The 25,453-nt window shown below is 41.8% G+C and overlaps 2 protein-coding genes, 1 non-coding gene and 1 pseudogene across 3 annotated transcripts; 2 read left to right on the forward strand and 2 right to left on the reverse strand.

Moving 5' to 3' along the window:
- Positions 1–17,929, reverse strand: part of LOC141631066 (GDT1-like protein 5) — a 173,090-nt pseudogene extending 155,161 nt beyond the window's left edge.
- Positions 3,161–3,266, reverse strand: LOC141635316 (small nucleolar RNA R71). The gene has a single exon (XR_012540013.1). It is a non-coding gene; the product is annotated as a small nucleolar RNA R71 (small nucleolar RNA).
- Positions 17,930–22,513: 4,584 nt separating the features above from the next.
- On the forward strand, positions 22,514–23,386 carry LOC141631067 (uncharacterized). Its single transcript, XM_074443787.1, has one exon. The coding sequence runs from the start codon at positions 22,514–22,516 to the stop codon at positions 23,384–23,386; it is 873 nt and encodes a 290-aa protein (XP_074299888.1).
- Positions 23,387–24,165: 779 nt separating this feature from the next.
- Positions 24,166–24,699, forward strand: LOC141631068 (uncharacterized). The gene has a single exon (XM_074443788.1). The coding sequence runs from the start codon at positions 24,166–24,168 to the stop codon at positions 24,697–24,699; it is 534 nt and encodes a 177-aa protein (XP_074299889.1).
- The last annotated feature ends 754 nt before the right edge of the window (positions 24,700–25,453 follow it).

Below are 25,453 nucleotides of genomic sequence, written 5' to 3' on the forward strand. Positions count from 1 at the left end.
CACAATTGCCAAAACAAGAGTTTAATCCGAGGCCACACCCGCGTCTTCCACAATTTGTTCCAAATCCATTTCTCGCGAGCCCAGTTCGACATTTCCTCTAAACTCAAATCGATTCCATCTAGCAACCTGTATTCGGATTTCACACTATAATTTCCATCACGTTCGCAGCTCCAGTACCAACTATCAGCTTGAGGCGTGTTGCTTAACCTGATATTGCGAACCCGCTCCTGCTCAAAGGACATCAATACCGTGTTTAGCTGCTGCTCGTTCCAAGCCCGTCCATCATCCGTCATCAACTCAGCCACTCTCATCATCGCATTACCTCCCACACACGGTGACACCACCTTTCCCGTCTGTGTGGCTGGGATCCATGCATCACGCCAAACAAAAGTGTCACGCCCGTCACCTATTCATCTCCTCAGCCCCTTCAAAAGCACTTCCCTCACCCCTATTATCCTACGCCAAGTATAACTGGGGTTGCCACCCAACTCCGCGTCCAAAAAAGATTTCCCATGATAGTATTTGCTCTGCATCAACCGTGCCCATAGACAATTTTGTGACGTAAGTAACCTCCATGCTTGTTTCCCTAGGAGAGCTTGGTTCATCACAAAGAAGTCTCTGAACCCCAATCCACCCATATCCTTTGGTCCGCATAGCCGTTTCCAGGCCACCCAAGAAGTTATCCTCTTACCTTCCCCATGGCCCCACCAAAATCAAGACACTATTGACTGTAGCTCGTCACAAAAATTCGCCGGAAGTTTGAAAATACTCATAAGGTAGGTAGGAAGAGAATTGGAAACTGCCTTTATCAGAAACTCCCTACCAGCCCTAGACAATGTCTTCCCTCGCCATCCTTGCAACCTTTTATTGAGCTTGTCTCTAATAATGTTCGAAATTGGTTTTTTGGATCGAACCACAACCGTAGGTAGACCAAAATATCTCTCCTGTTCTTCAACTATCTACACTCCTGATACGTGCATTTTGTATAGTCTTTTTAGCCTATTTTAGCACGTATTTCTATGTACTTTCGTACTATATATATTGCATTTTGCCCCCGAATTGGCTACTTTGGTTCGTTTTGTCCGTTTTGTAGAAATGAACGCGGAAGTAGAGGAATCGTACCATTTTCGCCCTTTTCGCATGCATTTTGAGGAGACGGGATTTTTCGGAGTGAGATCTTGCATTGGGATGCGTGAAGGAACGCACTACGTGGCAGTCGGTCACGAGTTTTAGCTGATTTGAAGGAAGAATGCTCGATCGAGCTGTTTTATCACTCGATCGAGTGGTTTCTATGGCTGGAATTGGTCGATCGAGAAGTTTTATACTCGATCAAAAAGTGCTGGAAATTGAGGTTACTCGATCGAGTAACAATTATACTCGATCGAGTAGATTATCTGGAGAAATGCTCGATCGAGTGGTTTAAGATTACTTGATCAAGTGGTTTTGGCTAGCGTGGGTTTTAATTAGCCCGTGAACTTGTTTTAGTTGTTGGAATTAGCATATTTTCTATTTAAACGTACATTAGCTAGGTCATTAGTATCTATTCTATTCTTTATCTAAGTTTTATCTATCATTCATCTTTCACAGTAAAGACTGTGTTACTTTTTTTTCTTCACTGTAACTTTTGCTTTCGGATTTTCTCGCTCGGATTTGTTAGTTCTTTACGCCGTATTATTGCGATTGTAATCTCTTTCTCCCTTTTTAATATTAATCTCTCTTTCATTTATTTTAATTGTTTGTTTTGTTCCTTTTACTTTCTGCCCTAATTACTTTTTTTCAATTTAATTATCGTTTCATTATGTTTATTGTTAGTTCATTCATCGTTATTAGTTTTGACAATATTAATAGCATGAGTAGCTAATCTGTTTCATGTTGGGATTAGGGGATCTACGGTAGAAATGTGACGATGTAGTAAATAGGTTAGATGAATTAATTGTGAGACTTTGTCCCCATAGCAATATAACTGTATTTACCGACTTAGTTGAGTGCACGCTTCTGAGTCACCTTTTTAATCTGGTTAAATTTAATCCTGGATCGGAAGATTGGACTAAATAGACCTGCCATGACTAGTAAACTACCCTGCCGAGGACGGAAGTTAAGTTAGTGGAAGTTTAGGATAGAAAGTGGACCGAAAGGACCTTTTCATATTCGTCTCGTAGTAATTTATCTAAGTTGTTTACAGTTGAGTCCCTGGACTACCGTAGTGAACTGAAATCCTGACATGTACCCTCTTTATTGATAGTTTATCACCCTCTTTCCGCCTTTACTGCTCTTTCCTTGCTTCTCTTTCTTTTAAAGTCTTAATTAGTTTAGAAAACCAAAAACAGTCCCCCCCCCCCCTCATTTGTGACCAATTAGACGGACTCTTGCAGATATCTTGCCTCCCTAAGGAGATCGACCTGACTTCCCTAGCTATATAGTTAGTTTAGTTAGTTATTTTTGATAGGTTTACGATAGCCCTGTCAAATTTTGGCGCCGTTGCCGGGGAGGCAATTGCCCTATCTGTCTTTGTTTCGTTTATTTCATCCGTCTCAGGGAATTTTTATTCCTTGAGGCAGTTCTTATTTATTTTCTTTTAGTGTTGTGTATGCCCAGGTCAGAGAAGTTTGAGTTAGTTTCAGCTGATTCTGAGCCAGAGAGACTGTTCAGGCATAGACTCCGTCTGCAAAGAGAATCACGAAAGGAAGACTTGAGTACTTTCGAACCAGAGCTTCAGCATTTCCTTTTTACAGAAAATCCATCTTTTGAAGAAGATACTTCTAGTTCTGTAAGCCAACCAGTAAAGATGTCTAATATTGCTAGTCACTCGGAGGCTAAAGCATCATCAATTCCAAAGGGTTTCAATCTCCAGACTGAGGATGGGAATACATTTGACATCCGACCTTCCTTTATCAATCTGGTGGAGAGAAATCTCTTTAGAGGTGTGGCAGGTGAAGAACCGAGGAAGCATATGGGGGTCTTTACGGACTACTGTTATACTATCCCCGCCACAAAGGGGTAACTCAAGACAAGATTAAGGAGGTTCTATTTCCTTTTTCTTTGACTGACTCAGCCAGGGAGTGGCTGACTGATTTGGAACGTACGGCCGCGGGGGTCAGAGACTGGGAGACCCTTGCTCTTGCTTTTCATAAGAGATATTTCCCTCCACAGCGCACCAATCAGCTGAGGGCAAAGATCACAAGTTTTAAGCAGGCAACTGATGAGACTTTCTATGAAGCATGGTTCCGTTTCAAGAAGTTGGTGTGGTCTCTTCCTCACCATGGTTTTGATCCGTGGTTTCTGTCCAACCAGTTCTACAATGGGATGTACGATGATCACAGAGCCATACTTGATGCATCATCTAACGGAAGATTCTAAGAGAACACTGAGGATGATAAGGGATGGGCCCTTATTGAAGAGATGGAAAACCACTGTGCTGAGTATGGAAACTCAAGGGATGGTATTAGGACAGTTCATGCAGTCGATAAGCAAGTTGTGGCTCAGCTGGAAGCCATGAATGCTAGATTTGATAAGTTGGAGCTGCATTCTGCTGGGAAGCCTCAGACAGTTCATTTGCTTATTATAGGGGAGACTGTCACATGTGAGAGGTGTGGGAGCAACGACGGTCACACTGCTGTTGGCTGTTTTACAGAGAATGAACAGGTCCTTGCTTTTCAACAATACAGGCAAGGAGGGGGTTCCTATTATAACAACCAAGGGGCAGTCCATCCCAATTTGAGGTGGACAAGTCAAAATGTGCTCAATTCTACTCCTCCTCCGCAACACCAGCAGTCGTACGTCCCTCCACATAAGAGTCAACAAGGCTTTCAGAAGCCTCCTTCCTTTCCTACACCTAATCAAGGTGCATCATCTTCTGGTGGGGTAAGTGAGCTAGGTGAGTTGAAGACAATGTTGCAGTCTTTGACAAAGCAGTGGCAGCTGAGTGTTCAACAAAAAGATGCATCTATCAAGGCACTTGAAACTCAAGTTGCCCAGTTAGCCGCGAACCAGTCCAGAAGGAAACCAGGTCATTTACCGTCACAAGCTAATAAGAATCCACATGAGACGGTAAATTTAATTAATTTAAGGAGCGGTCGTTCATATGAGGGATCGTACGTGTTGAAATCAGACCCGAGGAAGGAAATTATTGCTGATGAACAGTGTCCTGTTGAAGAAAAGGAGCTGACGACAAAGAAAGGACTCGATCGACTTATTACTGGGGGTCGATCGAGTGAAAGTGTTGAAGGAAGGACTCGATCGAGTAAAATTTCTACTCGATCGAGTGATCAGGAAAAAGATTCTACTCGATCGAATGAAATTTTTACTCGATCGAGTGATTTTGTTGAAGAAACAGCTCGATCGAATGGTATTTTTGGTCGACCGAGTAGTGAAGATAAAGAACAACTCGATCGAGAGCCTGCTAGTGCTGGATCGAGTGAAATATCGCCTGAAAGACCTCGTTCGAGAGGAAAGAAGCGTTCGAAGGATTTGGAGCTTGATCCGGCTGACACGTTGGAAGAGAGGAACAAGGGACTCGAGATACCCATCACAGTGCCCTTCCCGAGGCGTTTGCAAAGTACTAAGGCTAATCAACAATTCGGCAAATTTGCCGAAATCCTGAAAAGCTTGCAAGTCACTGTGCCATTCGCCGAACTGCTGACACAGGTACCCTCTTACCTTAAATTTATGAAAGAAATTTTATCGTGTAAGAGGCACATTAATGATCATGAGACGGTAGCTTTGACCGAGGTAGGGACGTCCCTAGTTCAGAATAAGTTACTTCCCAAACAGTCAGACCCGGGTAGTTTTTCGATTCCGTGTCATATTGGTACCCATTTGATTGATAACGCATTATGGGATCTTGGCGCTAGAGTGAGTGTCTTACCGTTGTCTCTGGCTAAGAGACTTGGTTTGACAAAGTTTCATTACACAAATATGACTGTTTAGATAGCCGACCGTAGCATATCACGGCCACTAGGTGTCATAGAAGACATACCTGTTAAGATCGGGAGGTTCTTTATTGCCGTCGACTTCGTTGTACTTGACATCCCCGAAGATGCCCATACCCCTACTATTTTAGGGAGGCCATTTTTATTCACAACCCATGCAGTGATAGACGTCGGGGGTAAGACATTGACTTTCCAAGTTGGGGACGAGGAATTAATTTCCCATCAGTCTAAGTCCCGAAGGGCTCCCATGCAAGCTCAGCCTTGCAATGCCCTCTCTTCTATTGACCCTCCTATTGACACTCCAAACGAGAATTTAAAGTATTGTGCTGCTATTGTGACCCCTCCGCCTCAGGTTGAGAGCAAAAAGGAGGAAAGTTCGTCTGTTTTCCTTGCTGCAGGTACAGATAAAAATAATGCAGGAGCTATCAAAGGGTATTGGGCAACTAATGTCAGTCAAAGTGGGAGTGATGATGTTAAAGCCGATGAGAAAGGAGTACGGATGAGAAAATTTCGCGCGTATGTGGATGTCAACTATTCTCCTCCCAATGATACAAAAGCAAGCTCGTGGAAATTGAGGAGGACAATTAATGTTGCTGAGATGACGTCCTCCAGTCAGAAGCCCTCCGAGGGGCTGCTGAATTGCCTTGAGAAGTGAGCGGGAAATGCCCCGTGTAATAAATTGTAAAAACAACATTTAAATTTTTCGTTGACTTTTATTTATTACTTTTAATTAGGACAATTAGAATTTAGACGATTTTTAGCGTAGATTAGAGACTATAGACTGTTACTTTTTAGTTTTGGTATTTTGGGATATTTTTGCGAGTGTATTTATGCAAGTTTGGGGAATTATACGCAAATTCAAAGGAATAATAGCAAATTCAAGAGCTTACACGAGGAGAAGAGCTCGATCGAGTAACTTATTACTCGATCGAGTGAATTTTGTTCGATCGAATAACTCCATTCTGCTCGATCGACTAAAGCAAAAAAGGGGAGTTCTCGATCGAGTAACTTTTTACTCGATCGAGTGGATTCATGCTAGAAGTTCTCGATCGAGTAGTTTGAAACCACTCGATCGGGTAATTTTGCAAAGGCCGTATAGGGAGTCCCCTTAACTTCCTTCTTTTTTACTTCTAAGTCATTTCATCCCACATATTTCGACTATCTTCCTTATTTTTGATCAAAAAACCCCAATTCCTCCATTTTTCTTGCCCATTTGCCAAATCCACCACTTACATTGTGTTTATTGTTAATTAATCGTGCCTAACCCTCTACTTTCCCCTTGATTCATGTTGCTATACTAGGTCTATTAAGGGTATTAGGGTTCCGCTGTTTTTCGATCAAAAATCGCCCATTTTGCTTGTTTCTTGCCGATTAATTGCTATTTGTAGGTTCCTAATCATAAAGTAAGTAGTTCCTACACTTCTTTGCATTTAAATTTCATTTATTTTGCCTTTTATGAAGTGAATTTGGACCTATGTTTTCGATTTTCCATTTTGGGTCGAAATTATCGACTATAATTTTGATTCAATGCTTAGTTTATCTTACTCGATGCTTAATTCCCTTGCCTCATTGATATTTACTTGTTTAATTCGAATTTTGCGAGAAATTTGCGATTAGGGCTAATTATAGTCGAAGTTTTCGACTGTAAACTGGGTTTTGCTGCTGCCATATGCTTAATTCGCCTTAATTATTGCTTCAATTGCTGCCATTGATGCCTGCTACCCTTCCCCTATCGCTGTTTACTTGTTACCATTCGAATTTTGAGGAAAAATATGGGAATTTGGGCTATTAGTCGAACTTTTTTCGACTATTTGGGGAATTGTCATACTGTTTTCACGCTGTTTTCATGCTGTTTAGCTACTATTTTCTTGTCAAATTCCCTGCCCTATTTGTTCAGGATGGATTCCAGCTCCATGCCTTCAGCGAGCTCCGCTTCTAGTCCATCCTTGTCTCTGTCTGAGACGGTAGTCCCTGCTGTTACTACCGTCTCCGCAACTATCAGTACATCTGTTTTTCTAGTTTTTGCTGCCAGTACTGTGTTTACTGCTGCTAACACTGCTGCTAGCCCTGTTTCAGCCGCCACCTTAGTCACAGCCACTACTACTGCTAGTAGTGCTGCTAGTCTTTTTTCTTCAGTGGCGGTCACAGCTGCAGCCACAGCCTCTACTTCAGCCACGGTGAGCACACATGTGGCGGACTCACACGCAGTTGCAGCTGCTTTACGGGCGGCTCTAGTTCCTCGCACCGTCAGTGGACGGTCTTCTACTTCAGGTTCTAGAGGTTGTGGCCGGGGTCGTGGTCGTGGTCGAGCTACACCTGCTCCTAGTACTCTTGATACTCCTTCTGGCACGGTCACTGTTCGAGGGGACGACTCTCTTGACTCACACCCTCGGTTCCCTCAGGTAATTTTTGTAAATGGTATTCATCGTGAGCGATTTTATAACTTAGTTTAATGTGAGTTTCTCCCTACCCGATTCTTAGACCATCCGGCACTTCAGAGGCTGGGCTTCTACGAGCCAGTTTGTGAGCTTTTACGGGGCACGGGGATGGCCGGACTCATCACTATGAGCGGCCACACTTTCAGGGAGCTGAGCCTTGAGCTCTTCAGCTCCTTCACCTTCTCCTCAGGGGCACACGACGGTGTCCCTACTAGTCTTTCTGTGTCCTTCCGGTTGTATAACGGGACCTTTTCTATGACACTTGAGAAGTTTGGTACCCGACTCGGCCTTTCCTATACGGGCACCACTGTTGCCCCTAGGAAGGTCATTAGTCTTCTTTGGCACAGACCCCTTTTCACGAGCGAAAGCTCGCTCAGGTCAACCTACCCCGCGCCCGTTACTTTCTTAGACTGATGGGGAGCACTATTTTTGGCCGAAAGGAGCCAAACTACATCAACAACAACGAGCTCTTCATCTTAGGCGGTTACCTGAACATCGAAGACGAGGGTCCCTTTACCCTCAACATCGCCTACTTGACCGCCAGGTACTTCCAGGCTCAGGGAGAGAAGCTCATGGGCACTATTGTCTGCGGTGGCATAGCCACCTTTCTTGCCCGTTCTCTCCTCACCGTCTTGCGTCGTGACTTACCTTACATAGACGGTGATATGTATCTGAGCCTAGCTGTCATGCACTCTCAGACATGGCTAACCACAGACTACCGGACATGGAAGATAGATGGTTCCTTATCCGTCGACCTTCCTTGTGACACCCTGCCTCGTCTAGCCCCTTTGTCTACTGTTGCATGGGGCGCCTGACCACCACCTCCACCTCAGTACCACCTCCAGGTCCACCCACCTACTACTTTACTCGCCGCTAAAAAGCGGCGTAGACTTGAGACCGGAGAGGGATCCGCACCTTCCGCGGGTGGCCAGACTTCCACGACCACACCTACCCCGATCCCTACTCCTACTCCTACTCCCGCACCCGCCGACCAGACACAGACACAGCCGGTCCTACCGGCTAATTTTGTACCTCCACCACTCTTTGTGGCGCCCTCGGTCATCGACCAAGGGCGTCGTGACGGTTTGTTAGTTGAGATTGCAGAGAGACAGGCTTGTATGGAGCGGGACATGGCATTGACCTTGTTCCCTCTATACGAGTATCACATGAGGCGACGCCGTCCGATCCCAGAGGGTTGGCCACACTCTTCCTTCTACCGGTACCCAACTGAGGGGTACCCGGAGTCTGCTAGTGAGGAGGAGGAGGAGGACGAGGACCCGGCGGCGGCGGCGGAGAGAGTTCGAGATGAGTAGAGGAGGAGAGAGCAGGAGGTAGATCCGGACTTCACGACGATGGTGGAGGACGTGCGTGACAGTGACGAGGAGGCCGACGAGTAGCTGCTGGTCTACTCACTTCCCCAATTTTCTGGCTGGTTTGGGGAAGTTCGTGTTTTGTATGTCCATCTCACTCTTTTATTTTTTTCTTCTTTTTATTTTATTATTTTTCATTCTTTATTGGTTGTATATTCCCGTTCCCCTATATATATCTGCTGGTGTATGCTGGAGGACAACGAGGGCGTTGTCCGTTTTGGTTTGGGGAGGGTATTGCATCCTTTTGAGTCTGCATTTGCATTTGTTTTGCATTCACGTTTATTTATTTCAGCTTTCATTGTTTATTTTTCATTGAATATCCAAAAAAAAAAAAAAAAAAAATTAGAAATTTTCAAAACAATTCAAAAATATTCACGTTTATTTTCGCATATAGGTTGAGTCAGAACGGTTGATTTCCGTGATGATATTGCACTATAACTTGTCATTTTACTTGAGCCTTGCACTTCTATTGATGGTTATTAGCTTTGTCATACGCATAGTCTACGAGTTTTTGTTCAAATATAGCTTACTGTTTAGACTTGACCTGATAAATTGGCAACCTACTTTACAATTTCTGAGGTTTAGAGCCCATAACTGGTGACATTCATGACCAGTTCATTAGGAATTGAGAGTAGTACTCCTTGCATAACATGTTCATCATTTTTGCACTTTTATGATATTCGATTTCTTGTCAAATGCATACATTCGGGTTTGTGGTAGGTGTCACATGCAGGGAGGTGTTTGAAAATTTTCCCTTTTTCTTATATTTTTCACCCATTTAGCTCCACTTAAGCCAAAACTTGCCTTTTTGACCCACTAGCTACATCCCAAACTAAGCCTGCCTAGTCAAGCTAGTTTAGTATGTCCTTTTATGGTATGATTTTTCGTCTGCAGTTTGGTTCGTATCATTTGATTGGAGTTGGTGAAAATAGAGGAAGGAGAAAAAGAAAAGAAAAAAAAGAAATTGAAAAAGAAAAAAAAAAGAAATTGAAAAACGTGAATAAAGAGAAAAAAATAGAAAATAGAAAGGAAAAAAAAATGTGATTCACGTTCACAGTGGAAGAAAAAAAAAGTTAGAAGTTTTTGTATTTAAGTTTAATTGAGACCGTATATGCTCATTTTTACCTTGTGACGGTCTCACTCCTCCGTTTTATTCCATATTTTTGAGGAGATTGTGTATGATTTTAGTGAGCTGTGTGCCAAATGAAGGGCACTTGTACTTTATTTTTCAGTCAGTAGAGATTCAGACGGTCTTATATGGTCCTTTTAGGAACTAGCTTGACGCTTTTACCTCCACATTACCATAACTTATTTTGCCTTTTCTTACTTGACCCTCACTATTCCCATAGCATTTGTAAGCCCTCGGCTGTGACGGACATTAATGGTTGGAGTGTGTGCATTAGTACTTGAATCGTCTTTCATTTTTGTTGCATGCATGCTATGTAGGTCGCAGATAGGTGAGTGACTATTTTTCTCTCTCTTTTACATATAATATTCACCCTTTGCTTCATGAGAGAGGAGTGACCACGTGAGAGTCCGATTTTGTTAGTCTTGCAAGGTCGATAGGTTGGCTATATTTCTGAACAGCTTATAACTCGTTTGCGTATTGACTGCTTAGCTATGACTGTTAATTTTTGTTGCATTAAATTGGTTCAAGTAGACAAGTTAAGCTAGCTCTGAGTTTTCATTTCCGTTCCATTAGTTGCATTTTAGTTTACTCGAGGACGAGTAAAGGTTCGGTTTGGGGAGATTTGATACGTGCATTTTGTATAGTCTTTTTAGCCTATTTTAGCACGTATTTCTATGTACTTTCGTACTATTTATATTGCATTTTGCCCCCGAATTGGCTACTTTGGTTCGTTTTGTCCGTTTTGCAGAAATGAACGCGGAAGTAGTGGAATCGTACCATTTTCGTCCTTTTTGCATGCATTTTGAGGAGACGGGATTTTTCAGAGTGAGATCATGCATTGGGATGCGTGAAGGAACTGTCTACGAGGCAGTCAGTCACGAGTTTGAGCTGATTTGAAGGAAGAATGCTCGATCGAGCTGTTTTATCACTCGATCGAGTGGTTTCTATGGCTGGAATTGGCCGATCGAGAAGTTTTCTAATCGATCAAGAAGTGCTGGAAATTGAGGTTACTCGACCGAGTAACAATTCTACTCGATCGAGTAGATTATCTGGAGAAATGCTCGATCGAGTAGTTTAAGATTACTCGATCGAGTTGTTTTGGCTGGCGTGGGCTTTAATTAGCCCATGAACTTGTTTTAGTTGTTGGACTTAGCATATTTTCTATTTAAACGTACATTAGATAGGTCATTAGCATATATTCTATTCTTTATCTAAGTTTTATCTATCATTCATCTTTCACAGTAAAGACTGCGTTACTTTTTCTTCTTCACTGTAACTTTTGCTTTCGGATTTTCTCGCTCGGATTTGTTAGTTCTTTACGCCGGATTCTTGCAATTGTAATCTCTTTCTCCCTTTTTAATATTAATCTCTCTTTCATTTATTTTAATTGTTTGTTTTGTTCCTTTTACTTTCTGCCCTAATTACTTTTTTGCAATTTAATTATCGTTTCATTATGTTTATTGTTAGTTCATTCATCGTTATTAGTTTTGACAATATTAATAGCATGAGTAGCTAATCTGTTTCATGTTGGGATTAGGGGATCTACGGTAGAAATGTGACGATGTAGTAAATAGGTTAGATGAATTAATAGTGAGACTCTGTCCCCATAGCAATATAACTGTATTTACCGACTTAGATGAGTGCACGCTTCTGAGTCACCTTTTTAATCTGGTTAAATTTAATCCTGGATCGGAATATTGGACTAAATAGACCTGCCATGAACAATAAACTACCCTGACGAGGAGGGAAGTTAAGTTAGTGGAAGTTTAGGATAGAAATTGGACCGGAAGGACCTTTCCATATCCGTCTCACATTAATTTATCTAAGTTGTTTACAGTTGAGTCACTGGACTACAGTGGTGAACCGAAATCCTGACATGTCCCTTCTTTATTGATAGTTTATCACCCTTTTTCTGCCTTTACTACTCTTTCCTTGCTTCTCGTTCTTTTAAAGTCTTAATTAGTTTAGAAAACCAAATACAATCCCTCCCCCCCCCCCCCCATTTGTCACCAAATAGACGGACTCTTGCAGATATCTTGCCTCCCTGAGGAGATCGACCTGACTTCCCTAGCTATATAGTTAGTTTAGTTAGTTATTTTTGATAGGTTTACGACAACCCTGTCAACTCCCAGTCAACCCGCGATACTATTCCTTCTCCCCTCCTTCACACTTCGACTAAATGAGACCATCGTTTTCTCCAAGTTTTCTGACTGATCTGATGCTTCCTCATATCTTCGAAGAATCGTGCACACCCTCCCCGCTTCCTCTTCACTAGCTTTGAGAAAAAAGATACTATCGTCGGCAAACAAAAGATGAGAAATAGTCGGGGCATTTGGAGCGATACGAATACCATGGAGTGAGTTACTCATCACTGATCGCCTCATTTGATTAGACAGTACCTCGGCACAAAGGATAAAAAGATAAGGTGAGAGCGGGTCACCTTGTCGTAGACCCCTTTCCGGCCGAAACACTTCCTTGGCATTTCTATTGATCAGAACGGCAGACGATATAGAGGAAACGCACATCATCACTTTATCCACCCATCCCCTGTCAAACCCTATACCTCGTAACACCGCCTCCAGAAAATTCCATTCCACTCTGTCATATGCTTTGGCCATGTCAAGCTTAAATGCCATGAAGCCCTCCCCATGTCTTGAATTTTTCATATGATGGAATAATTCAAAAGCAATTAAGACATTATCCGAAATAAGGCGACCCGGAGTAAATGCGCTTTGATTCTCAGACACAATATCATTAAGAAAGGGTTTTAACCGGTTTGCTAGCACTTTTGAGACAAGTTTGTAAACCACATTGCATAGACTAATTGGACGGAAGTCCCGAATTTTGTCCGGAGCCTTTTTCTTTGGAATAAGCATGATATGTGTGTGATTCATACCTGCTCGCATTTGATCACCACAAAGTACCTTCAAAACCGTGCTTATCACCATCGGGACCACAATATGCCAATACGTCTGATAAAACAATCCATTCATTCCGTCTGGCCCAGAGCTTTGAGAGGGTGAATTTGATTGAGGGCATCAGTGACTTCCTCCTCCCTGTACTCGCTCCCCAGAATAACATTCATCCACCCGAGAACTCTCCCCTCCATGCCATCAATGATATGCCCAAAACCCCGTGCTGGGGATGCCTCAAAAAGGTTAGTGAAATATCTCGTTGCAACACGCGAAACCGCCTCTTCCTCCGTCCTCACTATGCCTTCGTCATCGTCCAATTTCGAAATATAATTTTTCGCTTTCCGTTGACCAGCTTGACGGTTAAAATAGCTCGTATTCCTGTCCCCCTCTTTAAGCCATAGAGCACGTGATCTTTGCGTCCAAAACTGCTCTTCCTGTCTACATAATGCCGCAATCTCGCTAACAATCTTCCGCCTTCGCCGCACCTCCTCTATCGACCTTCCCCCTTCATTTAATTGAGCAAGTTGGTTCCTCTTTACCGAAATAGCCTTCACTATTTTCCCAATGCTAACCTTCTTCCACTTTTACAGTTCACTGGCACATTCCCCAAGGGCTTCCATCAGGTCCTCTCCCCCACGGTCAAACCCTCTTTGCACTGTAGTCTCACATCCATCTTCACCCACCCATATTTGTTCGAACTGGAATTTCCTCACCACCTCGCACGTGCCACCCCGCCTATCAAGAAGGAGCTTAATAGGGGAATGATCGGACCACTCTCGCCCCAAATGGATTAACCTAGCATACGGGAATTTATCCTTCCACTCGCACGTTGCCATAGCTCGATCAATCCGACTCTGCCTATTTGCTTCCCCAGCTTCCCCATTGTCCCATGTAAAAGCATACCCCTCGAATTGGACATTTGACAAACCACACTCATCAACTGCCTCCCGAAAGTTATTCATTTTCCATTGAGCACGCGTTCCTCCCTTCATTTCGTTCGCAAAAAGGACTTCATTGAAGTCCCTAAGACATACCCAAGGTAGCTCAGACTGCTGCCTTAGTATTCGCAGCAATCTCCATGAAAGATGCCTATCCGTCACTGCTGGCCATCCATAGAAACCGGTCACTCTCTAATCACCTCTCTCATCACGAACAATGAAGTCCATATAATGGACTGATGAAGACAGGAACTCGCAATCAAGCTCCCTCCTCCACCAAAAAGCAAGACAACCAGACCTTCCTACGCTATCCACCTCTATCCCCCTCTCTCCCTCCTGACCCATGTTGCACCCTGCCCTCCTGACCCATTCTTCACAATCTTCCTTTGTCCAACATCATCAGCTCCCACTTCCGTATCCTCCCTGCTCTTCGAGTTCACACCCTCCTCCATAGATTTACCCACGACCTTCTCCTGTAAGCTTATCTCCTCACCCTCTCCATATCCCATGAATGTCCCCCTGCTACCTTCAACCTGCCCAATTCCTATCCCTCCGCCCTGCTCATTTCCTCTATTCAAGTCAGTTTGCATACTCCCCTCATGTACCACCGTTCCTCCATGATTCCCAGTATAGTCCCATCTACCACTCATGGTCTCCATACCCCGATGCTGCTCCATACCCCCATTCGTATCCCTCCTCTCCCCCTTTCTTTTGCAGTTAAAACTGACTGCAATATTTTGAAGCTTCTCACTTATTTTCGAAATAGCATCGTCCCCTTCCTTATTTTCCTCCTCCTCAAAGATTGCTTGCAACGAACGTCTCGCCTTACCCGAACTTTCTTAAACAGTTTTTGTAACTTTCCATGGAGAAGCACGTAGCCATTCCCCAAAATGAAGGTCGGCCTCTTCAAACGGTCCTTCGTCACAGTCTTTCTCACCATGACCAAGCACGCCACACCCATAACAAAACGTCGGCAATCTCTCGTACTTAACATCGAATGACACAATCGAGCCGCTTTGCATTTTGATAGGAATAGACGCCTTAAGAGCGTTCCGAACATCATGCATAAATCGGATCCGTATTGCCCTATCCATCTCCGGGTTTGGTCCCACTTCCATACTAATATAAGAGCCCAGCATTGCCCCCATTTTCCTCGCATTTGTCTCACTTTTGCGCCCCGAAATAGGTAAATCATATACCCGCGCCCAAAGGGGAACATGGCATAAAGGAGTATTTGTGATCTTACCCGATGAATTTGGCTCGTTGAAACACCAGATGAATTTGTCATAGTGCCATGGTTGATTTGCCAAGACCTTCTCCTTATCCCTTACTGTCCCAAACCGAAAGACGAAAGTCTTTTCCTTCGCATCGACGACATTACCCACCACCGGTTCTGACGGGTTCCATAGCTTTATCATTGTATCAACAGCTGCTTTAACGTTTATAGATTTTTGTGCCCAAATCTTCCCCACCAGCATCAATTTACCCCGAGCATCTTCTTCCTCAGAACCCTCATCCCACTCAATAGCCGCCTCATTTGAAACAACCACTGCTTTACCCTTATTCGACGTGGAGGCCATCGGAAAACTCTCTTCAGCCCTGCACAACAAAACGAAAACACCAAAGACAAGACAACCAAAAGACAAGCCAACAATAAAGAACAGACGACTCAGAGCCTAATCTCACACTCGAAAACGTGAGGTGAGCCTCGAAGAAGAGGAGAAAACAAAGACCTAAACCCTAGACCAAGACAGAAACCCTAGGAGAGAAACCCTAGAAAGTCAATATTGTCAGTCAACGTAATATTCTGTGAATATTTAGTCTTCTAAATTAGTTGTATAATAAACTAGGATACAATATTCTAACTAAAGATATTATACAACTAATTTAGAAGACTAAATATTCACAGAATATTACGTTGACTGACAAATATAAAACACATTAATCAATTAAAAAGACTGTAAGAAAAAGTAGCAGTCTTTACATTGCCAGGTACATATTATATTTTCACATACAAAACATTAAAATAACGTAAGCACATTAGGAGCAGCCCATCCAACAACAGCTGAAAGAATTGTCATCACCTAAATGCAAAAAGTATAATCAGATAAATGAACCTAAGAAACATACTGAACAGTGAACACAAAAATGGCGAATAAAATGGGAGGTTGAGATCCACTCACTATCAAAGCAGAGAGGCAGCCAGTGAGGACAAGTCTCCTTGGGTGACGCATGGCTAATATCTAAACATAATCATTAAGAAGATACAGATAGAAAGCACTAGTGACCAGAGTACTGCGGCTGCATGTTTCGCAGGCATTCACAAGAAGGCATACATAAGGGGGAAAAGGGGATAGCTGCGAGCCTGCGAACATTACGTATACGGACATTCAAGATTCATGGCTGCTTGATCATATTCTTATTTATAACTAAAAAATATGTAAAGTTTGTACTTAGTTTTTCGAATAACTGTCAAGAAACCATCTCAACCAAAAGTTTAAACTGATGGTTGAAATTTCTTGATTCGTTTTATATTCGAACACTCCCCCTCACACGAAGGCCCTTTTTTTTCTTTTTGGGCTTGAAGTGTGGGTGCAGGCGGGATTCTCTGGCCTGTTCTGATTATCCACTTTAGAATAGAGGGGGTGGGATTCGAACCCGTGACCTTTTGGTCATCAGGCTCTGATACCATGTTAAGATTATAGAGGGGAGAGTATTTCATGAATCTTGTATTATTGAGTTGTTTAACTTAGGATAACAATACATGTATTTATAGTACCGAAATCCAAACCCTAATACTCTAAACCCTAGACGATAGCTGGCGGCCCTAATATCCTCTTAGAATATAAAACGAATCAAGGAACTTCAACCATCAGCTTAAGCTTTTGGCTGAGATGGTTTCTTGACATGGTATCAGAGCCTCGTTCTTGAGGTCTCTATAAACCGCTTCCGCATTCCGCATTCTTACCGGTGGGTGGCCGGAAATTTACACCCACCGGTAGGATTTTCAACCACAAATAATAATTTCTATATAAAAAAAAAAAAGAAAAAAAAAAGAAAAATTCGTCCACTAATGGTGATGGCAATTTGATAAATACCATTGAAGTTATCCATTGAAGTTATCAATGATATGCTTTCTGTGACATTCAAATGGATATGTTTCCGTTTGATCGAAATTTGTCATTCCCAGATTTGTTTTTGCTGAAAAAAAAAAAAAAAAAGCTTCTAATAATGTTTTTATCCTTTTATTGAGATTGCTCTAAAAGAAAATTTTCGATTTTTTATCAAGGTGGTACAAAAGAAAAGAAAAAAAGCTGGCGAGTTACGCAAGAAAATTGTCTAGCGAGACCAATAAGCACTGAAAAAACTGGCGAGTTACGCACTGAAAAAACTGGCGAGTTACGCACTAAAAAAAACTGGCGAGTTACGCAATGAAAAGTGTCTGGCGAGTCCTATACGCAACGAAAATTGTCTGGTGAGTCCTATACGCACCCCTTACCACCCTGTGAAGATGAGAAGATTTTCCGAAGAGAGATCGAGATGAAGACGTTTTTTAATTGATTATGGTTTTATTGTAATTCTCCAATCGTAAAGTTCGTACTATTTACTGCCTTTACGATTGCGGGAGGGTATTAGGATATTAGGCACATATTAGGATATTAGGGCCGCCAGCTATCGTCTAGAGTTTAGAGTATTAGGGTTTGGATTTCGGTACTATAAATACATGTATTGTTATCCTAAGTTAAACAACTCAATAATACAAGATTCATGAAATACTCTCCTCTCTATAATCTTAACAATAACTACAAAACTTATTGTCCCTCTATTTCCAAGTAGGAAAATAAAAGGGCGCCACCCGGTGACACCCAATTTGGACGCCACCCTCTCACATAGAGTGAGTGAGGACCCTTTCAATAAACAATTGTTGTGAGAGGATGGCACCCAATTTGGGCGTCACCCGGTGACACCCTATCACTAAGGCTACTCAAATTCATTCCAATACCATTACTCCAATGTCTCAAGGACTCCCACAAGTGGCGGGACGAGGGGGCCGAAAACCAACGAGGACATTATTGGTACTCTAACTACTCTAAGAAGATCTTAGAGTACTTTGGGTCCACCATGTAGCATTCAAACACTTCTTTGCCCACTAGAAATTAAATATGGGGATTACATAAACGAAAAATAACCTGAGCTAGAGATAAAGTCATGGTTAATTTGATTGAGAGGAACAAGGGGAGATAGAGAAAGGGAAGAAGAGAAAGGTGTAATATTGGAAAGAAAGTATGGCTTTCTCCTTTCTCTTCTTTGCCTCTCCATAACAAAGACAACTTCAAATGTTTGCTTTATATAAGTCAGGGCGGAGCTGGGATTCAAAATTTGTAGTAGCGAAACCCGGATAGGGGACGCAATATAACTCGTTTATATTTGGAAAAACACGTCTTTTATAAATGATAAAATCATTTATCATTATCTTATCCACTTTAACTATGAACTCGATAATTCCGATTATCACAAGGAATTTAAGTGCATTCGGGTTTTCATGTCAAAATCGGTTTGAGCTCGGAATCGATATAATGTGAGTAGGGGAGTACGTAGTTGGTAGGGATAAAAGACTAGGTCGTTAAATACTAGAATTAAGCCACCAAATTAGATATTTATAAACCAAACTTGACTCTACCCTATGCACTAAGAATAGTAGTCAAGGGAAGTAAGGGTCGAACCCAAGAGAAGGGATTAAGACTAAAAGCTTGTATTAGACTAATGACAATGAACAAAACACAAGACTATGCACAAACTATGGATATTGACAATGGACAACAATTGAAAACACATAAGAGGAGAATTGGCATGGAGAAAACAAGTAACAAGATGAAAAGGATATGCTTTTGCTTGTTAAACAAAGGAACAAACACTTGGTATGCAAACAACAATAATATGGGAGGAAACTTGGTATAATCCTACAAGTTCCACCTTTTCTCAAAGTATGACTATTTTCTCTCTAAATTCATTTACCTAACAACAAATCTCAAGCAAATGATTACCACTATCTAAACCAACAATGATAATCCTACTTAAACTACAAATTCTAACATTAAACCATGTATGAATTGTAGCAACGAGCATGAAGAGCAAAACCAAGAGGAAAGTAAATGGGATATCACAAGAATATGTCTAAGCCAACAAACCCAATGACATATTCAATTTCTACTCACAAAGATTGATACTTTAAACCAAGATAACAATAATATGAGTTGCTTCACAAAGAGATCACAAAAGTAAGAAACTTTGAAACAATCAAGCAATAGATGAGTGTTATAGAGGCAAGGGTAATTACTTCTCACAACAAAACATTCATCATGACATTCAAGCATAGAAATTGAAATAAATGAAAGATTAGAGATTAAAGAGTCAATACAATGATAAAGATGAAAGTTTGAAACGAATTACACCAAGTAGTGGAAGATTAGCCTTCCATAGTCTTCATAAAACCCAAATAACAAAGAAAGATTACAACTTTTGTAGGGAAAGTCTTCTAAATTGTTACAAGATTCAACCCCTAATTATGAGAGTATATGAGATTAGATGATGTTCTAAGATGTGTTTGAGGTCTTCAAATCTTGGGTATATATACGGCTTCACGGAAACCTAAAAAGATCCTCACTTAAGAAACTCAAATGCAGATTAGAAAACCCCGTAAAACAGAGCTGCGCAGGCTGCGCCAATTTTCCTCTTGCCTGCGGAATCGGGCGCAGCTGCGCAGCCTGCGCCTAAGCTCGCATTTGGAATTCTTAATTGCGTTGCTCCTTGACCTCTTCAATTGTTCTCAATTGTTCTCATCTTCACTCTTCACTTCTCCCAGCTGGATATTTCGCCATATGTGAGGTGTTTGCGCCATGTCGTGACCGTGGAAAGGTTCTCCTCGACCCTATGGTTCCGTGCATCAAAATCAAGTATAAAACCGCGGTAAAATGGACAAGTTACCTAATCAGAACCAAGTATCAAACATTAGGATAACCAAACCTAAAGACCCATATTAAAAGACATGAGGGTGATAAAATCACCCTCTTAGACCGACACAAAACACTACTATCAAACACCCCCACACTTAGACTTTTGCTAGTCCTAAGAAAAACCCGAAATAAGCAATTGTGTAAGTCTATCAGAGAGTGTAGGAGTATTGATCTCTCTTCCCTCACTACAACTTTCTTATGTCTCCCTCTCAACAAATCCACCGATTACAAAAGGAAAATTTAGACTCAAAGTTAACACAAACTCTTCACTCACTCCCCCGCCTTATATCTCCCTCAAACAAGACACAACAAACCTCCAACTCCGACTCATCCACTTCACAACCACCCTACTTATCACTCCAAGGCAAAGATGGTCACTCTTGCCTTATCCCAAGGCAATATATAGCACAGTGACCTACACAATCCTCCAAACCATTCATACTCCCCTTATATCACCCCCTTATCACCCCAAGCAATGCAAGTCATGCTACTAAGTTGGCCAAACACCAATAAAGATCAACAACCTAGTAGCCAACATGAATAACCACCAATTTGAAGCAATTTTCTTTGACTAAAAAAGAAATTAAATCCTAAGTCTAGCCTCCTTCCTAAATCCTCCTTATTGCTCTATTCTTATCCCTCCATCTTTTTGGTGTTGCATTTTTCAAATTTTCAATTTTTTTTGTTTGAAAATCCTTAATTTTGCCTAAGGTGCCCTTTCGGGTTTTCACCTTAACTTTCCTTTCCTCTCATGGTGGCTCGCAACTCGTTTCTTCATTTTACCCGGAATGGTCTTTCGGGTTTTCATTCCGTCCTCGACCACCTTCCCATTCTTGCCTTAGGTGCCCACCCTTGTGGTTTTTCACCTAGCCGGGATTTTCAATTTTTTTTTATTCCATAATGTTAGAGAATGTTAGAGATAGAAAGAGAAACGTCTGAAAAGCTCTAAAAATAGAATTCCTTCATTGTTTTCAGCAAACCTAGAATTCCATAATGACGGCGCAAAAATTTATTTCATCTTCTTTAACAAAAAATCACAAAAATAGTAATAAAAATCGTTTCTCTTCTTTGGATTTTACTGTTTCAGGGAACTCGAATTTGTCTGTGATTAAGCTTACTTCGAATCCGGTTGAGATTGAACCTCTTGACCTTGATGATCTTATCACAGATGATGAGACGGAGGAATGGATTTTCAACAGCGTGGTAAGGGGAAGAAGCTGACCACCATTGTTGAGGAACCTGAAGGTATGTTGCAATTTTTTGAGTCTGAAGTTCAAAAGGAACTTGCTTTTTGGAAGCACTCTGTTATTTGCTTCATCTTAGGGGCTAATCCGTCTTGGGAAGTTGTTGAAGATTTTATCATGGGAGTATGGGGAGACTATGGAGTTGATAGAATATCTTTCTTACCTTCCGGTGTGTTTCTGGTTAAATTTAAGCAACACAAGGCACATGAAGCTGTGTTGAAATAGGGACACTTCCTGTTTGAGAACAAACCCTTAATATTACGACCATGGACTCCTCAGGACCCTCTCACAAAGACGGATGTTAAAGTTGTTCCAGTGTGGGTTAAACTGCATCAGTTACCTCTTAAGTTTTGGGGACAGTGTATCCCTAAAATTGCTGGTTTAATTGGTGACTTTGTGAGATGTGATAGGCCTACTGAGGAACGAAAAAGGTTAGGAATGGCTAGAGTTTTGATAGATGTCCCTTTTGATAAACCTGCTCCACAGGAGGTTAAATTCTTAGATGAGGAAGGGTCTATTGTCAAGGTGAAGGTTGAGTTTGAATGGAATCCTATTCTCTGTAAGACCTGTGGGGGTGTTGGTCATATTAACAATGCTTGTCAGAAAATTAAACCCACCCGTTCTGCTAGGAAGAAAGTGGTTCAAAATTGGTTACCTAAGAATGTAGGGGACAAGGCTCCTGTGACTAAGGTCCCAGTAGACAAGGCAGCTACACCTCCTAAGGCTCCTTCTCCTCTAACCCTAGTCCTAGGACTATTTTTACTCCAGTGATTCCTACCACTAAGCAGGGTACTAATGTTAGGACAAATCAAATAGCTACCCCAGCTAGAGCAGTGATAAGATTGAGTAGGCAAGAGCTCATTGATCATGGTAGAAGCTCTACAAAATTTGGCCAATATACTTTCCTGGATGCTTTAAACAATGCAACTCATAAGGTTGAAATATGGACGAGTACAGTGGCCCCTGAGGGGGGGGGGGGGGGAGGGGTTGCAGTGATAGGCTTTTGGAATGTTAGGGGATTGAACAGTCCAGCTAAGCAGAAGTACATTAAATGGTTCCTTCATCATCACAAAGTTGGATTGTTTGGTCTCCTTGAGACGAAGGTCAAGCCTTCATCTCTAAATGGAATTAGGGATAATATTTTCAGTGGTTGGTGTGTGTCTACTAATACGCAGTATCATAAGGGGGGTAGAGACTGAATTGGCATTTGGCGACTGCTATTCAGTCGCCAATTTGGCGACTACCTTTAGTCAGTCGCCAATTTGGCGACTACCCTATCAGTCGCCATTTTTGGTATTTGGCGACTGATTTGGCAGTCGCCAAATTTGGCGACCGACTTTAGTCGCCAAAGCTAGAAAAGGCGACTAAGGTCCGCGACTGACGTTTGGCGACTGATTTCAGTCGCCAAATTGATTTTGGCGACTGATTTCAGTCGCCAAAATCAGTCGCCTGTTTTAATTCTTTTTGTAGTGATAATGCTCAATTTATTCATACTCTTGTTAAAGATCTAGTTACTGGTTTTTCTTTCAATTTAACTATGGTGTATGCTTTTAATGGTGTGTATGAGAGGAAGGCCTTGTGTAGTAGACTTATTGCTTTGAATTCTCAAATCCAAGGGCCTTGGTTCATAGGGGGTGATTTTAATGCTGTACTTAAACCTTGTGAAAGACTGGGAGGAGTGACTACAGAGGAGGAAATGGAGTATTTTCAAATGTGTCTTGACCAATGTAACATGGTGGATATGCCTGCTACTGGTTCCTTCTTCACTTGGAATAATAAGCAAGAAGCTGCTACCAGGGTCTTTAGCAGACTTGATAGAGCTCTTGTCAACCATGAGTGGATTAAGCAGAGGTCTGAGTTTTATGCTCATTTTCATACTGAGGGTTATTTTGACCACACGCCTTGTTTGATTCAGCAGACCTCTGATATGGGACACAGGAAAGGGAACTTTAAATATTTTAACATGTGGAGTGATTCTGATCTTTTTCTCCTATGTGTCAAAGAGATTTGGGAAACTAGTATTCAGGGGACTCCTATGTTTAGGTTTGTGAGAAAGCTCAAACTGCTTAAACAGCCATTAAAGATGCTGAATAGAGAGTTATTTGCTGATGTTGAGAATAACACCATGAGGGCTTGGAAACATTTGGAGCATATTCAGATTCAGCTCATAGATGAGCCATCTAATGCTGATCTAATAGGTTTGGAAATCATTGCTGCTAAAGAGTATTATGAATTGCAGAAGGCCTGTGATAGTTTTCTTTTGCAGAAATCCAAAGCTGTCTGGGTTTGTAGTGGGGATAGTAATTCAAAGACCTTTCATAGCTATATGAAGAGTAGGCAAACTAGGAATAAGGTCCTAAGGATTGCTAATGAGCAGGGCACTTGGCTTAATAACCCTGACAGTATTTAGAATGCTTTTTTATCCTTTTATCAGGAGTTACTGGGGACGACTAAAACAATGCAGGGTGTGAATGTACAAGTTGTTCAGAGAGGACCTGTTGGCACTGAGGATTTATGTGTGGTGTTAGGTCTTCCTGTTACTAATGCTGAGATAAGAGACGTTGTGTTTCAGATACCAGGTCATAAAGCTCCTGGGCCTGATGGCTTTACTAGTGCTTTTTACAAGGATGTATGGCCAGTGATTGGTGATGATGTCTGGGCTGTGGTTAAAGATTTTTTTGTCAATGGCAGGTTGCTTAGACAAGTGAACCATACTTTGGTTTCTATTATTCCTAAAGTGGAATTGCCTCAAACTGTTGCTCAATTTAGACCAATCTGGTGCTGCAATGTCATTTATAAAGTAATCTCCAAGCTCCTGTGCTCCAGATGGGTCAAGGTACTCCCACATATTATTAGTCCTACTCAAGGGGGTTTTGTTAAGGGAAGGAATATCATAGAGAACATACTAGTTTGTCAAGACATTATCAGGTTGTATAATAGAGATGCTGTCTCTCCAAGATGCCTACTTAAAGTTGATCTTAAAAAGGCCTATGATTCAGTGAACTGGCAATTCCTTAGCCAGATGCTTGATGCTCTTCTATTCCCTGCTCATTTCACGAAACTCATTATGGAGTGTGTCTCTAGTAAATCTTATTTTCTTGCCTTAATGGAGACACTTTTGGTTTTTTTCCTGGGAAGAAAGAACTCAGGCAAGGAGATCCTCTTTCTCCTCTTTTGTTCACCATAGCTATGGAATACCTCACTAGGATTCTTAATTTCACTACTGAGGTCCTGCCTTTTAAACATCATTCTCTTTGTAGGAGGTTAAAACTATCTCATTTGATGTTTGCTGACGATCTTGTAATGTTCTCTAGAGGGGACTCTCAATCTGTGATGCTTCTTTTAAGATCCTTTGCCTCTTTTTCTAGAGCTTCTGGTTTGGAGATGAATAATGCTAAGTCTAGTATCTACTTCAATGAGGTTCATGGGTCCCTCAAGCAGCAACTTATTGCTAGTTCAGGGTGTGTTGAGGGACAAATTCCTTTTAGATATCTGGGTGTTCCCATTGCAGCTGGTAGATTGGGGAAAAAGGAATGTAAGATTCTGGTGGAGAAAATAATTGATAGAATCAGAATGTTTTGTGCCAGGAAAGTATCCTATGCTGGCAGACTCATTTTGGTTAAATCTGTCCTTACCTCTCTCTTTTCTTATTGGGCTAATATATTCCTGATTCCTAAAGGGGTGTTGAAGCAAATTGACAATATCTGCCGTAATTACTTATAAGACGGCACTAGTAACTATATGAGGGTTCCACTGGTTGGTTGGGATCATGTGTGCATTCCAAAGAGCGAGGGTGGTTTGGGTGTCAGGAATAGTACTCACTGGAATTTGGCCACCATTGGGAAACTTGTGTGGTGGATTTATAGCAAGCCAGATAGCTTATGGGTGAAGTGGGTGCACCAGATTTATATCAAAGGTGATTTCTGGTCTGATCATATTCCAAAAAGCCATATGAGTGGCAACTGGAAGGCAATATGTAAGACCAAGGATCTGTTTCAGAATGGGTATTCACATGGTACTTGGCTTGCTGACTTGAAAGGGTACTCTGTTAAGTCAGGCCTGGGTATGATTGGATAAGGCTTAAGGAAACAAAAGTGGGGTGGTCTAAGCTAGTTTGGAAAAATGCTGCTATCCCTAAGCATTGTTTTGTAAACTGGCTTATTATGAGGAATGCTCTTAACACAAAAGAGAAGCTACATAGGATTGGGATCAGCTCTAATGCTTTGTGTTGCATTTGCCAAGCTAAGTCTGAGAATGTTGCTCATCTGTTCCAACATTGTCATTACTTCCTTGAGATTCTGGAGCTGGCTTGTGACTGGCTGAGGATTCCTAAACCTTAGGGGAATTCTATTATCTGGGCAGGCAGGAGGAATTGGTCGCAGGTGCAGAAGAATGTATGCTTGGCAGTCTTCATGGCTGTTAATTATGCAGTCTGGCAGCAGCGTAATTCAGCATTTATCTTTTTCAGTTCCTCCAT

This window comes from Silene latifolia, chromosome Y (genome assembly GCF_048544455.1).
Source record: "Silene latifolia isolate original U9 population chromosome Y, ASM4854445v1, whole genome shotgun sequence".
Lineage (NCBI taxonomy): Eukaryota > Viridiplantae > Streptophyta > Magnoliopsida > Caryophyllales > Caryophyllaceae > Silene > Silene latifolia.